Genomic DNA, 16,299 nt, shown 5'->3' on the forward strand with positions numbered 1-16,299 from the left:
TGATCTGCCCTGCTGATGGCAGATCAAAGTACTGTAATACACAGGCACAAGGAAAGGTTAAAGACCGCCCGTGCATGCACACTACAATACTTTACCTGTCCTGAGCAGGGCAGATCAAAGCGCATATGCGCAGGACCTCAGTGCCGGCTAATGTGCATAACGTAAGACACGTCATGCACACGAGCCTCAGAAGAAGGAGGAGGCACCCAACCGGAGAGCAACGACACCCATCAGAGTGGATTGCCCCCTAGGTGAGTATTATAAAAGTGTTCTACACAGCGACCTGGGCTCTTATATACAGTACTCTGGACGCTGTATCTAAGGGCTTACTGGTGGTGGCTGCAGCCTATAGTCGCCAAATCTGGTGACAGCATGGTTCCCTTTAAACATAATTGCAGAACGCATACTAGGCCTCTTTTGTTCAGATTATTAGGTTATACTGGAATAATTTTCTATAAAGACAAAATGATTCATGGTGTAACCAGTGCAGTGAGCGAAGTGAAGAGTCGGACTGGGCTGGGCAAGTTTACAGGCTGCACAACTTATATGAGACCCCAAGGGAGTAACCAGAGTCTTAGAGGAACTACATCAATATTTTATCCTGGGTCACACCACCACCAGCTTGTAGCCCAAATGTATTGTATAAGGGTTAATAACACTATACTGATCACTACCAATCATGACTGTACGAAGACAAATACTATCAATAATACTTTTGTATAAGGGCAAATACCACTATACTAATCATTACCAATCACCACTCTACCAAGACTAATATTACCAATAATACCTCTGTATAAGAGTAAATTCCACCATACTGATCATTACTAATCACCACTCTACCAAGCCCAATACTACCAACAATATCATTGTATAAGGGCAAACACCAACATACTAATTACAAGACCAATACTACCAATAATACCGCTGTATAAGAGTAAATACCACCATACTAATCATTACCAATCACCACTCTACCAAGACCAATACTACCAATAATACTGCTGTATAAGAATAAATACCGCCATACTGATCATTACCAATCACCACTCTACCAAGACCAATAATACCATTGTATAAGGGCAAACACCACCATACTAATTACAAGACCAATACTACCAATAATACAAGGGTAAATATAAGGGTAAATACCTGTATAAGGGTAAAAACCGCCATACTGATCACTACCAATCATGCTTGTATGAAGATCAGAACTACCAATAATACTGCTGTATAAGGGTAAATACTGCCATACTGATCACTACCAATTACCACTCTACCAAGACCAAAAGTACCGCTGTATAAGGGTAAATACTGCCATACTGATCATTACTAGTGATGAGCGAGCACTAAAGTGCTTAAGTGCACATTACTCAAATCAAGTGGGTCCAATGCTCTGGACCTACTCGATTTGTGTAACAAGTATAATGGATGTCTATGGGGAATTCGAGCATTTACCCGCAGACCCCCCTAGGAGGGTTCGGGGGGCAGAAAATAGCTGAATTGAATGCAAACTGCACTAAAAATGAATGGGAACCGCATGGGGAAGATGCCTGGATGCACCTCTGACTCCCAGGTCGCTGCTGGCAACTTAAAAATTATTAATTTGCTAAAAAAAAGCGTGGGGTCCCCCCATTTTTGATCATTTGCCAAGCTAAAGCAAACCAGCGATCTTGCTAGCGATGTCGCTGTGTGTGATATCCAGCAACGACCTGGCCCCTGCTGTGAGGTCGCCGGTCGTTGCTGAATGTCCTGGACCATTTTTTGGTCGTTGCTCTCCCGCTGTGAAGCACAGATCGCTGTGTGTGACAGCGAGAGAGCAACGATCTAAATGTGCAGGGAGCAGGGAGCCGGCTTCTACGGACGCTGGTAACCAAGGTACACATCGGGTAACCAAGCAAAGCGCTTTGTTTGGTTACCCGATATTTACCTTGGTTACCAGCGTTCGCAGCTTCTAGAAGCCGGCTTCCTGCTCCCTGCACACGTAGCCAAGGTACACATCTGGTAACTATAAGCAAAGCGCTTTGCTTAGTAACCCGATGTGTGCTATGGTTACAAAGCACAGCGTCTTTACTCGGGTCACTGATGGCTGGTGGCTAATCTCTGATCGCTGTGGAGATCTGCCTGATTGACAGCTCACCAGCGACCATATAGCGACGCTCCAGCGATCCCTGCCAGGTCAGATTGCTGGTGGGATCGCTGGAGCGTCGCTAAGTGTGACGGTACCTTTATACCTACTGGTCACTGTCTTCTCCAGATATCAGTGTCGTTCTGGTCCTCTTCTGTATCTTGTCAGCACAATTCAAATTAGCCGGATCATACAGCATCTTTTCTGTTGACCAGAAATTGATTTTCTCAGTGCCATCCTATGAGATTTACATAAAGGCTTCATAGGATTACACTGAGAAAGCTACTTCTGGTCCAGTTGTGTGAAACATCTGGCATAAATATTGTTCATGTGGTGAAGAAAAGGAGTGGAACTTCGATTATATCAAGAAACCTATCACGATGGCTGTCTTCTCTGCTACGGTTATTAAAGGTATCTGCACCCAGAGGATTACGGTAGCATTACAAGTCCTGCGGCCGACGCAGCCTGCTGCCGAACCGGCCTATCAGACATTTGCCATAATTGTTTGATGACCAGTCTATTTACCTTGCAGTATAAGGGCTCATTCAGACATTCATGGGTTTTATGGGTACGATAAAAAAACTGACAATGGTTCATAAGGGTGCTGGATTAAATTTCCATCCAATTTGGTCATTTTCTCGTTTTGTATCACCAGCATTGCTTACGTTTTTCTTAAACTAAAATAAATTAATACAGTTCTAAGTGTCTCCACCCTTTAAAGGGTAAAAAGAAACACAGCATTCATGGCTTTTTATTTTTTGACGTCCCTCATAAATTGAATGGAAGATTTTGATCTGTAAATCAGATAAGACATTAATGCTCTGTGTTTTATTTGTGTACCATTGGGCCTCAAAACAAAAAACGGACATGGGACTTTTGAGGAAGATGTACCTTTCTCCTGTATAGCCTTCCTTTTGCCTCCAGCTCCCTCCTGTATTCAGATCAACGCGCCGTTGCTTTTGCTTCAAGTATGACTGGTGCAGTGACATAGCGAGTTGAGTGCTAGGTCTAAACCACTCCTCTCTTGCCTTTCTTCTATTGTGAGATAAGAAAATAAGGAAAGGCACTCCAACGGCCACATTAGGAGGAGGGAGAACGCCGAACCGAGCAGATAAAAGATGGCGCCAGAAAGAGTCACTATACCTGATAAATGTATAGACTTTTGTTTGTTTCTCTCTCAACCGTTACCACGTTTCAAGAGAAAACATAGTCAAAAGGAAACCTGTCATTTGTAAAAATGATATTAAGTTGAAAATATGGGGTTAATCTTCAGGTTTATAGTGTTTGAATCTGCCTGCACTTTGAACCCTGCTTCCAGGGGGAAAAGAATTTTAATCCTCCTGGAAGCGTTCGGGTTTCATTCATAGAAACAGTGCCAGTGCAGGTTTAGTCACCGCTCTGTGTATCGAGAGCAGCGGCTGTAACCACGCCCCCCACACTGACTGACAGCCTCCTCTAATGAAGAGCAAGCTATCAGTCAGTGCGGATTAACCCCACATCTGCAGGCTAATAGCGTTTTTTCGCTTGATAGGTTCCCATTCAAGATCCGGACTGGGATCATAGGCAGAGACTGGACTAGTCGAGAAACACCTCTGGATGGCTTTTTCCTACACCACTCTAGGCAATATTACAGGTCTCTTTCAAGAAGCTTCAGTGTTTCAGAAGCAAACAACCTTACACTTCCGGTGGTTATTTTTTAGGGTTAGGCTACTTTCACACATCCGGTTTGAGCACTGTGGCTCAATCCGGCTGTGAAACCTATGCAACGGATGCGGCGAAAACACCGCATCCTTTGCATAAGTTTTTACATGCGGCCCGTCCGTTTTTTCCCGGTTGCGGCACGCTACTGAGCATGCGCAGTGGAAGAAACCGCATGCGGCGGCCGGATGCGGGTTTTGCTGCATCCGGCGTCCATAGGCATGCATTGAAAAATGCGCCGCAGCGGCCGGATGCGGCGCGATGCGGTTTTTTTGCCGGAGCAAAAAACGTGCCAGGGAACGTTCCATCCGGCCGCCGCATCGGCTAAATCTGCCGCATGCGGCAAAAACCGTACGGAACGCAAGGCCATGCGGCGCCAATGCAAGTCAATGCTGTAAAAAAACTAAACCGGCGGCAAAAAAAACGGTTTAGTTATTTCAGCAGAGCACCGGATTGTGCCGCACTGCTACAACCGGATGTGTGAAAGTAGCCTTAGTGGTAGTTCATGTAAAGGACATGCCTACAACTGTGATCATTTGGTTTTCTTTTTATTGAGAAGCAATCAACAAATAGGACAAAATAAGCTGAAAACTTCAGTGTGCATAACTATTCAGCCCCCTAAAGTCAGTATTTTTAGAGTTTACTTTACATAGTACCACAATCTCCCACATGTCTTGACAAACTCAAAACGAGCCTTCCAATTTTTTACTTTAAGTAAAGGCTTTTTTTTCTGGCCACTCTTCCATAAAGGCCAGCTCTATGGTGTATACAGCTTATTGTGGTCATATGGGTAAAATACACCAGTCTCTGCTTGGGAACTCTACAGTTCCTTCAGAATTACCTTATGTCTCTGTGCTGCCTCCTTGAATAATGCCCTCCTTGCCTGGGCTGAGAGGTTTGGTGGGCGGCCCTCTCTTGGCAGGTTTGTTGTGGTGCCATGTTCTTTCCATTTGATGATAATGGATTTGATGGTGCTTCGGGGCATCATAACTAGATGTTTTTTTAGAACCCAACCCTGACTTGTACTTGACAAAAACTTTGTCTCTGACTTGTTTGGAGATCTCTTTGGTCTTCACAGTGTTGTTTGGATAGTGGTGCCTCTTGCTTAATGGTGCTGCAGCCTCTGTAGCCTTTCAGAAAAGGTGTGTATATACTGACAGACCAGGGGACACTTAAGCGGGCTTTACACGCTACGATATATCTAACGAGATGTCGGCGGGGTCACGTCGTAAGTGACGCACATCCGGCATCGTTAGTGATATCGTAGCGTGTGACAGCAATGAACGAGCAGAGCTACTCACCTACTCGTTCATCGTTGACACGTCGCTCATTTTCTAAAAATCGAACGTTTAGTTGTTCATCGTTCCCGGGGCAGCACACATCGCTACGTGTGACACCCCGGGAACGATGAACTGCAGCTTACCTGTGGCCGCCGCCAATGCGGAAGGAAGGAGGTGGGCGGAATGTTTACGTCCCGCTCATCTCCGCCCCTCCGCTTCTATTGGCCGGCCGCTGTGTGACGTCGCTGTGACACCGAACATCCCTCCCCCTTCAGGAAGTGGATGTTCGCCGCCCACAGCGACGTCGTTTGGAAGGTAAGTACGTGTGACGGGGGGTTACAGCATTGTGCGACACGGGCAACAAATTGCCCATGCCGCACAAATGATGGGGGCAGGTGTGATCGCAAATGCGATCACACGATCAATTGTAACGTGTAAAGCAGCCTTCAGATTGCACACAGGTGGACTTCCTTTCACTAAGCATGTAACTTATGAAGTAATTGTTTGCAGCAGAAATCTTTAGGGGCTTCATAGCAAAAGGAATGAATACATATGCACATGGCAATTTTTATTTATTTTTTACAATGTGCAATACAGAGTAATATTGTGCCTGAAGAAGGAGCCTGTGTGCTCTGAAAGATTGCCAATATCATTTTTCTGGTTAGCCTATGAAGGTATCACTCCTAAAATACTTTTGTCATTCTTGGGACATAGTATTTCAATTTATTTATTTTTTATTAATTTTTGCCTATATTTTTCTTTCTTCCCTTCCACAACTTAGACTATTTAGTGCTGACACCTCACACACAAATCGGATAACAAAAATATTTAAACACAGGTTGTAATGTAGGTAAAAAGCCAAGGGGGTGAAATACTTTCGCAAAGCACTGTATAGTTGATTTTGCAAGCGGAACCAATGAAAGCCAGGAATTTGGTTTGCATTGCCACTGCAGGGGAAATGGACCATTACTATTACGAGCCTTCTAATAAATAGCTATTAGCTGACACTGTAGCAGAGTCCAGATTGGCAATCTGCCGGCCTAAGTTTACTCCCGCTACCAACCTACATGGACGGAAACGGAACTTAGGGAATAAACATAAATCTCTATTTACACTTGAGCATTTCACAGGTGTATCCTGTTTTTTTCCAGCCCTATAATGTATTGTGCCTATTGAAGCCACTTTCCTCTGTAAAGCTATTGTAACAACTGAAGCTTTAGCTGAAGGTGATTTTAGGTATTAGTCGCTGAACAATAACTTAACACTCAGCTATTAATGTCTAAACCGCTGGAAACAAAAGTGAGTACACCCCTAAGTGAAAATGGCCAAATTGTGCACAGTGTCAATATTTTGTGTGGCCACCATGATTTTCAAGCGCTGCCTTAATGGGAACCTGTCAAGTCCCCTATGCCCTCCAACCGGGAGCATTGATATCTGCATGCCCAAATTCCTGCCTAACCAGCCCTATATAATGCTAGTCAATAATATGAATGTTTAAAAAAATGACTTATAAACCTCGCTTTCCCTATGCTAATTAAGGCCTTGACTAGTTGCAGGGGCATTGTTTCTCCAAACTAGTTGGCCATTTTTCCATATTATCACGCCCCTGTGGGAAAGATAACTTGAGTTCCACAGCCCAGTGTCACCGCCTGTCCCTCGAAATCTCGCTCGTTTTGGTCAGTGCGCCTTTGAAGTCGGGTGTACACTTCCTTGCTTCATTAGGCGCACAGCGCATGACGGGAAGTTCATGAGTTGTGTACGTGAGCTGTCTTCTGAACTTCCGGTCATGCGTAGTGCATCAAATGAAGCTGAGAAGTGTCCACCTTTCTTCTGAAGCGCACTGATGCTGCCAAAATTAGTCGCGGTCATATGCAACATTTACATTAGCTGGCGGTGTCACCAGCTCATGGATATCATGTTATCACAAGAGCGTGATAACATGGAAAAGGGGACGACTAGTGTGGGGATGCAATGCCCCTGCGACTAGTCAAGGCCCTAATTTAGCATAGGGAAAGCCAGGTTAATAAGTCTCTTTTTTTTAAACCTTCATATTAGTTAATAGCATCATACAGGGCTGATTAAGCAGGGAATTTGGGCATACAAGTATCAATGCTGCTGGGTTGGAGGGCATAGGGGACCTAACAGGTTCCCTTTAACTCTCGGCATGGAGTTCCCTAGAGCTTCACAGGAGCCACTGTATCCTTTTCCATCCTCCATGAAGACATCATAGAGTTTTTGGATGTTAGAGACCTTGCGCTCCTCCACCTTCTGTTTGAGGATGCCCCACAGATGCTTAATAGGTTTAATGACATTCTTGGCCAGTCCAGCACCTTTCCCCTCAGTTTCTTTATCAAGGCAGTGGTCATCTTGGAGGGGTGTTTGGGGTTGTTACCATGTTGGAATATGAAAGGAGGTGATCATACTCTACTTTAGTATGTCACAATACATATTAGCATTCATGGTTCCGTCAATGAACTGTAGCTCCCCACAGCCGGCAGCACTCATTCAGCCCAAAACCATGACACTCCCACCACCATGCTTGAGTATAGGCAAGACTTGTCTGTACTTTTTACCTGGTTGCTGCAACACACACTTGACACCATCTGAACCAAACAAGTTAATTTGGGGATTATCAGACCACAGGACATGGTTCCAGTAATCCATGTCCTCAGTCTGCTTGTCTTCAGCAAACTCTTTTCTGGCTTTCTTGTGCATCATCTTTAAAAGAGGCTTCCTTCTGTGACAACAGACTTGCAAATCAGTTTGATGCAGTGTACGGTGTATGGTTTAGCGCTGACAGGCTGACCCCCTCACCCCTTTACCTCTGCAGCAATGCTCTCATATGTCTACATTGAAGAGGCAACCCCTCTCCTGTTTGCAGTAAAACCTATCTTGTTAAACCGCGTTATGGTCTTGGCCACCATGCTGCAGATCAGTTTCGGGGTGTTGGCAATCTTATAGCCTAGGCATGTAGGTATGTAGAGCAACAATTATTTTTTTCAGATCCTCAGAGAATTATTTACCATGAGGAGCCATGTTGAACTTCCAGTAACCAGTATGAGAGAGTATGTGAGTGATAACACCAAATTTACCACACCTGCTCCGCATTCACACCTGACACTTTGTAACACTAATGAGTCGCATGACATTGGGGAGGAAAAATAGCTAATTCAGCACAATTTGGCCATTGTCACTTAGGGGTGTACTCAGTTTTGTTGCCAGCGGTTTATACATTAATAGCTGTGTTTTGAGTTATTTAGAGGACACACCAAATTTACACCGTTATATAACTACTTTATATTGTAGCAAAGTGTCATATCTTCAGTATTATCCCATGAAAACTTATAATAAAATATTCACACAAATGTGAGGCGTGTATATATGAAGAGAAGAAACATAAAAATCAATTATCACCAGAATATTGAGGTCCTTTACATACAAAAATAACCTTTCTACTGAGCTAATTAGTCCATTTTCATCGATCAGCAAGTACATTGCAAAGGAAGGTGGAAAATGGATTTAATTGATTCTGTTGTAGGCAATAATAGACTATAAGGTCTTCCTGTAGTTCTAGAGAACAAGAGGTTGATCCCTGTAAGATTTAATGGTGGTTGTTCTAAACCAGTACTGTAGAAGTGAAAAAGGTGGTAAGGGTTTTGCAAATGTCGTTTAAAAAGTGTGTCAGCATGAAATTACTGTTCAAACCAAGCACAGGTGCTCGGTGCTTCTTTGGCATCGCCAAGCTGTTCAGTGCACTTTACCACCTACTGGTTTTCAATCTGTCTCTGGCCTCCTCTTCTTGATGGACAGCTCTGGCATTACAGGAGCCATAGAATGTCACAGAAAACAAATAGGTGAAAAGATGCACTTAACCAGAGTTCCCCAACTCCAGTCCTCATGTTCCACCAACAGTGCATGTTTTCGGGATCTCATTCATATTGCACAGGTGGTAATTTAACCACTTCACAACCTAGGACATAATGATATGTCCTAAATCATGAAGGGTCGATCAACGCTGACTGCTGCGTTGAGCCAATGGCGATTCCCGCACATGTCTCCTCATTTGTACAGCAGACATGCAGCTATCAGGCGCGGGTGGATCTGCGATCCACCTGCGCCTGTTAACCCCTTAAATCATGCTGTCAAAATGTGACAGTGCAATTTAAAGCTCGGCAGCGGGGAATGTGTCTTTTCCAGCCGCCATTGGAGGCCCTGTGACTAGGGGGACTAGTAAATAAAAAAAAAAGTTTTTTTAAAAAAAAAATTGCCTCATTGAAAATTAAAGGGTTGAAAAAATAAACAATATACACATATTTGGTTTTCCTGCGTTCAGAAATGCCCGATCTATCAAAATGTAAAATTAATTTATTCATCTGATCAGTAAACGGTGTAGTGTCAAAAAAATTCCAAACACCAAAATTACGTTTTTTGGTCATTGCAAATGTTGCGCAAAATGCAATAACAGACAATCAAAACATTCCATGTGCGCAAAAATGGTACCACTAAAAACATCAGCTCAAGACACAAAAAATAAGCCATAACTGAGCCCCATATGAAAAATCAAAATGCAACGTGTCGCGGAAAATGGCGCAAAAAGTGTGCCACTTTTTTGGACATATTTCTGATTTTTTTTTTAACCCCCTTACAGAACAGTAAACCTATCCATGTTTGGTGTATACAAACTCGTACCGACCTGAGGCATCACACTGACATGTCAGTTTTACCATATAGTGAACACTGTGAATAAACTATCCCAAAAACAATCATGCAGTCTCACTGTTTTTGCAAATTTTCCATACTTGAAATTTTGTTTGCTGTTATCCAGTACACTATATGGTACAACTCATACCGCACAGAACAAGCCCTCATATGGCAAGATTGATGGAAGAATAAAAAAAGTTATGGCTCTTGGAAGAAGGGAAGCAAAAAACTCTCAGAAAAACAGAAAATCACCTGCATAGCGGATAATTCCCACACCTATGCAATGCTAAGGAAATCCTGAAAACATGCAGTGTTGGTGGGCCTTGAGGACTGGAGTTTGGCTATGACAAGGGTGCACTGAGAGCTTGTGCTTGGTTTGGACAGTCATTTTCTGCTGACAGATTCCCTTTAATGAGCTATACTATTGTTCTATGTGAACTTGCATGTGTCAGTAAGTGTGGTGTGTGAATTAAAGACATTGTTTTTGGGAGGAGCGCGCACAAATCACTTGTTCACTCTTGATGATCGGTGTATGTGGATAGTTTACGCTTTGTACTGTGGAAGTGGCAGATAATGCAGTAAAGCAGATAGATGTATGGTTTCTACTCCGTCTCAGGCATAAAATTTTTGCTAATACAACATATGTACTTAAAAATGATAAATATTTTCCGTGTTTGACGGTTGGTTATGTGTCCGGCAGGACTGCGGTATAGAATACTATTTCATTTTATTAACCTCCTTACATTCACACCATTCCCTATCAGTATTAATGTGAAAACTATTTTACGACGAAAAATGGGTAGGCTAGTGTAAGTACTTAACATTTTATTGAAATTTAATTGAATAGTTAAGGGGTGATTAAAAATCTGAAATTAAGACTCTTTAGGAATTAACAACGTCCATTAAGCTGTAATGGGGCCGTTCTCTAACCGTGCTTACACAGAATGGGAGATTTAAAATTGCATAGGAGTCAAATTAATGAAAATCTCTGTTTATTCTTGTGAGGCTTTGTACTGGCGAGCTGTAAATAACCCTAAGCCATTTCTAACATCCATCATGGAGGATTTTGCTATAAATGAGCGAGATGCAGCTTGACGGAAGACCACGTGACCTTCCGGAGATACTTTGCTTAGAGCAACGCATGATACTGAGATGGATGTGCATGGGAACCATCATGCAGTTACCTGCTAATTTCTGTAAAATATTTAGCATACTTCAGTTGTCGGCATAGATTATAGTCTGTATCCAATTTGCAGAATTTATGTTTCTGGGCAAAACTTATTGTAATCAGCTCTGTATAGATCTCTCCCATGTATGCAATTCCCTAATGTTTGCATGCGTTCTTTGACAATAATAGAATTCATCTACCATTATTATGGCTTGTGACTGTATTCTTCTCACCCTTTCTCCTCAAAATTATAGGTACAGTTTATTCAGAAGACAAGATACAGCCAAGTAAAAGTAAATATTTATATTTTTTATTGTTATGCCACAGACGCATTCAGTATATTTCATTCATGAACATTAAAGGGTAGTTAAACTTTGATTAAAAAAAGATCTTTTGGATATGTTACAACCACATGTCTGAAATTTTGATTGGAGGAAGTCTAGGTCCTAAGATCCTAAAGGTATAAAGTGCTTGGGCATCAGTGGGGCTTTGGAAGCCCAGAACCCCGATGATCAAATGTTTCCACGTGAGACTATAACTTGGCAAAAGTGTTCTTAAAGTTTAGTTACCCTTTGACTCCATTATCAACACCAAAAGAAAAGTGGCTACAGCAAGACTAACGCACATACAGTAGAGATCATCGCTATAGACTACAGCCATAATTTCTATGGGGAAGTGGGAGAAAGAGTGATGCTTTAAGGGTCAACCTAGTTTAAAAAACCCCTTTTATATGTCAGTGATAGTACCATGGGTTGAGACTTTCACGGGGTGCCAGAATGAAGGAAGAGATGAAAAATGTCAGTCAAAGGCTAGTTTCACACTTGCGTTGTGCAGCATCCGAGGCATTGCGTTGTGCGACGGATGTAACGGATGCGTTGCATATAGTAGCACAACTGATGCGATGGCTCCTGCAAAACAACGAAATCTGTTGTAGCTTTTTTTCAGCAATTTACTCAACTGAGCATGCACAGTTGTGTAAAGACGGATCCGTCACAGGAATCCGTCAAATGACAGATTCCGACGGATTCCGCCACCATAGGCTTCCATTATAAAAATGACAGACGCCAACGGAATCTAGCACATTGCGGTATTTTGACGCTCTGGAAAGCTCAGAAAAACGCTACATGCTGCGTTCTTTCCGCCCGGCGGATGCAATGCTGGACCATCAGTCACAATGCGTCGTCCATACAAGTCTATGGGAAGCAGTGGAATCCGTTAACGTATTGCGCTGTTTTCCAAAATGGCGGATTGCGACTGAAGGAAAAAAACGCAAGTGTGAAAGTACCCAAAGCCAAAAGGGCAGAGCCTTCAGAAAGATCGTGCCCCTGCTGTTCCAGTGATCGCCGTGATATGATGTGCTAAAATAAGATGGAAGTTTTTTGGAAATGACAGTTACTGTTTATTATGTCAAACATGGAAGTTATGGTGTATCTGGGTTATATCTTATAAAGAGTTGTGTTTACAGTGGCTTTATCATCAGAGGATATTGGTTGTGGCTTATCTTCTGACAGAGCAAATTATAGCACATATTTAAATCCATCATGCCCCATCCTCAGTGAACCTAATATCTGTCGGGGACCTCCAAGGCCAAAAGATCATCAAAAGATCACATTGAAATCACTGGAACTGTCAATATTTTTTCATTGTGTATAGACTACTTAAACTTTAAAGATTTACTCCAAATATATTATTTCTTACTAGAGATGAGTGAACCCAAGGTTTGGTGTTCATATTGAATGTAGACTTCATAAAAGAAAACCAGGGTTCGCGTTTAGAGATTAGGTGCTTTACGTATGCAATCACTAGTGTGAGCATAGGTACATTCTGTGCGCGGCCTAGTGCAAGCCGCTTGCAGTATTTGAACGGCTTGCACTGGGGGTAACAACAGAGTGATCAATTATAGTGTGCAGCAAAGAAATAAATATGGAAAAACCCCGCCCACCTGCCCCCGGAAGGGATCTGTTTATGGCTGGCTGAATGTGGGTGGAGACCCGAATTCCCCAATTAGTGACTTCCATTGGGGTTCAGGTCAAGACCAAGTCCAAATCTGAACTTTATCTAAAGTCCAGCTGAACCTGCTGAACCGAACTTCCACGGGTCCGATCATCTCCATTTATTAGCTAAACCTGGGTAAAAGTATGTGTAAAGTAATGTGTGTTAATATACTCACTCTGTTCTCCCATGGTTTCCAGTCTTGCTCCAGTCCTCTTCTCACTCACATGACTTCTATTCCAACTTACCAGATCCCAGTGGGGTCTATGTGGCATATAAACCTATTGAGCCTCATGCTGATGCTACTTAGTTATTGTAAAAGCAACTTCCATCTCACACAAAGCTCTGAGTGTGAGATCTGGTGAATCGAAAATGAACCAGAAGTAGAATTTTTGTGAGTGTTAGTGAGAAGTAGGGATGAGCGAACAACCCGCTGCTCGGTAAGACTAACGAGCATTTTGATACTTGGGTGCTCGGTACTCGTTTGCAGAGTGTAATGGAAGTCACAAGGGAACTTGAGGATTTTTCCAGAAGATGTTTTGGAAAAATTCTCACGGTCCCCATTAACTTCCATTATACTCTGTGAATGAGCACCGAGTAGGTCATTCATCCCTAGTGAGAAGAGGACTGAAGCACAACTTGAAACCATGGAAGACACTGATCAGCAGAAATATCAACACACATACATTTAGTTAATAATTTATTTTGAGTATTTCTTTACATCTGCTATTTTGCATTACAAGAACAATGCTATTATTGTCCTGTGGTTGTGCCTGGTTTTGATGCTTAGCATTAATCACTTGAATGTGGTAAACTTCATCATTACCACTCACAGTCCATAGACAAAGGTGGCACTGTTTCTAATAAAATAAAAACATCTTACTTTTTTTTAAATTTTGATCTACTGTTATTTTTAGTCTTGATATGTTCGATCATGCAGTACCCACCATGTCCTGATAAAGCCATTACTCTACATATGCATACAATATTACTATAGGCGTGGTGGTAAATTCTACATACACAGTATTACCTTAATAAATGAAAGTTTAATGAAGGAAACTACCGTATTTTTTGGACCATAAGATGCACTTTTTTCCCCCCAAATGTTGGGGGAAAGTTGGGGGTGCGTCTTATGGTCTGACTATAGGGCTGCGGCCGGATATGAGGGTGCTGCGGTGGAGCGGGTCATCGGGGGCACAAGCAGACAGCAGCAGCGCCTGCCGTGACCACGTGGGCCCGCTCATTACATATGCACGCCCATCCTCCCGCCCATTTCTCAGCGCAGAAGCCGGCGCTGACAGGTGGGCGGGAGGACGAGCGGGGACGCGCGCATAGTAAAGAGCCGGTCCGCATGATCACCCCTGGCAACTACAGCCTGGAGTGATCATGTGCAGCTGTATTCACTGCCCCCCGCGTGTCATTATCAGCGCGGGGTGCAGTGAATCAGTGTACTCACCCGTCCCCGTGTGTGGAGCCGTCCCCCTGCAGCACGCAATGTCTTCCTGTCTGTGCCGGTCAGCTGATCTGTGCTGATCAGCTGATCGGCACAGACAGGAAGACATCGCGATGCTGCAGGGGAATGGCTCCACACACACAGGTCAGCAGCGCAGAGAGGAAGATATGATCGGTGCTGGAGGGAGTGAGGAAAAGGTGAGTATAAACGTTTATTTTTTTTCTCTGTGCTATAGGATACAGGCCATATACCAGGATGGTATATGAGCACGATGGGGGCATATAGCAGGTTGGGAGTTTATGAGCAGGATGGATGGGGGGTGTATGAACAGGATGGGGGTATATGAACAGGATGGGGGTATATGAACAGGATGGGGGTATATGAACAGAATGGGAGTATATGAGCAAGATGGATAGGGGAATATGAGCAGGATGGATGGGGGGGTATATCAATAGGATGTGAGTATATGAGCAGGATGGGGGAATATAAGCAGGATGCTGGTATATGAGCAGGATAGGGGTATATGAGCAGGATGGGGGTATATAAGAAGGATGGGGGTTTACAGCAGGATCATATACAAGGCAGGAGGATCATTACCAGGATGGGGTACCTTAGTAGAGAATTTGGGGACATTACACCCATAACAGTGTCAGCAGCAGATCCTCACCCCATAACAGTGTGTCATGACCACATTTTTTTGCTTAAAGTTTTATTTTCCTATTTTCCTCCTCTAAAACCAGGGTGCGTCTTATAGTCCGGTGCGTCTTATAGTCCGAAAAATACGGTAATTGATTGAGACATAATAGAATGGCTTGTATTTGTACAACATGGATTTTTTTTAAGAGTCTTCACAGTGCTATTGAGTTGAAGCTTTAAGATTTGGAACGGGTCCTAATCCCGAGTTCAGTCTGAAATGTCTATACCAAGAACAAGAGAAAGTAAAATGAGATTGATATTCACAGCTTCAGACTGTTTGATGCAAAATGCTTTGAAAGGACACTTGAAATCTATACTCTTCTGACAGTAAATAGCCATTTTACAGCTTTATAATCAAACGTGGTCACTTTTGGGCATTAATGAAACCTGTATATGACTTGCCAACATAAAAATAGCTGTAATATCTCGTAACTTTACTCATAAAGGATAAATAACTTGTTCAGTGATTAATAGCTCACATATTCAATAGTGCACATAGCATAGAGGAAGCCAGGGTGCTGATATGGGGAAAGAAGGGCAGCGACATTACTTAGCACTAACCCTTTCGCCCCCCGGGCGATTTTCCGTTTTCCAGGGGTTTTGTCGCTCCCCTTCTTCTTCTTATGTTTTTTATTTTTTCTGTCAATCTTGTCATGTAAAGGCTTACTTTTTGCTGGATGAGATGTACTTTTGAATGAAACCATTAGTTTTACCATATACTGTACCGAAAAACCGGCAAAAAAATTCCAAGTGTGCAAAAATTGTAAAAAAAAAGTGCGACTGCCTGATTATTTTTGGGATAGTTTATTCACAGTGTTCACTATATGGTAAAACTGACATGTAAGTGTGATGTCTCAGGTCGGTACGAGTTCTTAGACACCAGACATGTATAGATTTCCTTTTATCTAAGGGGTTAAAAAAATTCACAAGTGCACTTTTTGCACCATTTTCTGCGATTCATAGTGTTCTCATTTTTTGGGATATGGGGCTCAGTGATGGCTCATTTTTTGCATCTCGAGCTGAGTTTTTAACGGTACTATTTTTGTGTAGAAGCTACGTTTTTATCACCTGTTATCGCATCTTGCACAAAATACGCCAAAAAACAAAAAACATAATTTTGGCGTTTGGAATTTTTTGTCACTAAGCCATTTACCGATCAAGTTAATTGATTTTATATTTTGAT

The 16,299-nt window shown here is 42.7% G+C and overlaps 1 protein-coding gene across 4 annotated transcripts in view; it reads left to right on the forward strand.

Moving 5' to 3' along the window:
- The window catches only part of ZNF521 (zinc finger protein 521), a 520,341-nt gene that overhangs the window by 304,638 nt on the left and 199,404 nt on the right, over positions 1–16,299 (forward strand). For 3 of the 4 annotated variants that reach the window (XM_075353338.1, XM_075353336.1, XM_075353335.1), the window contains one exon: positions 11,230–11,268. The exons of the other annotated variant lie outside the window; for it this stretch is intronic. In XM_075353338.1, the coding sequence (XP_075209453.1) occupies positions 11,230–11,268 (39 nt within the window). The remainder of the gene's footprint in view (positions 1–11,229; positions 11,269–16,299) is intronic. 4 annotated transcript variants of the gene reach the window in all.

Source organism: Anomaloglossus baeobatrachus, chromosome 6, assembly GCF_048569485.1.
Source record: "Anomaloglossus baeobatrachus isolate aAnoBae1 chromosome 6, aAnoBae1.hap1, whole genome shotgun sequence".
In the NCBI taxonomy this organism is placed as follows: domain Eukaryota; kingdom Metazoa; phylum Chordata; class Amphibia; order Anura; family Aromobatidae; genus Anomaloglossus; species Anomaloglossus baeobatrachus.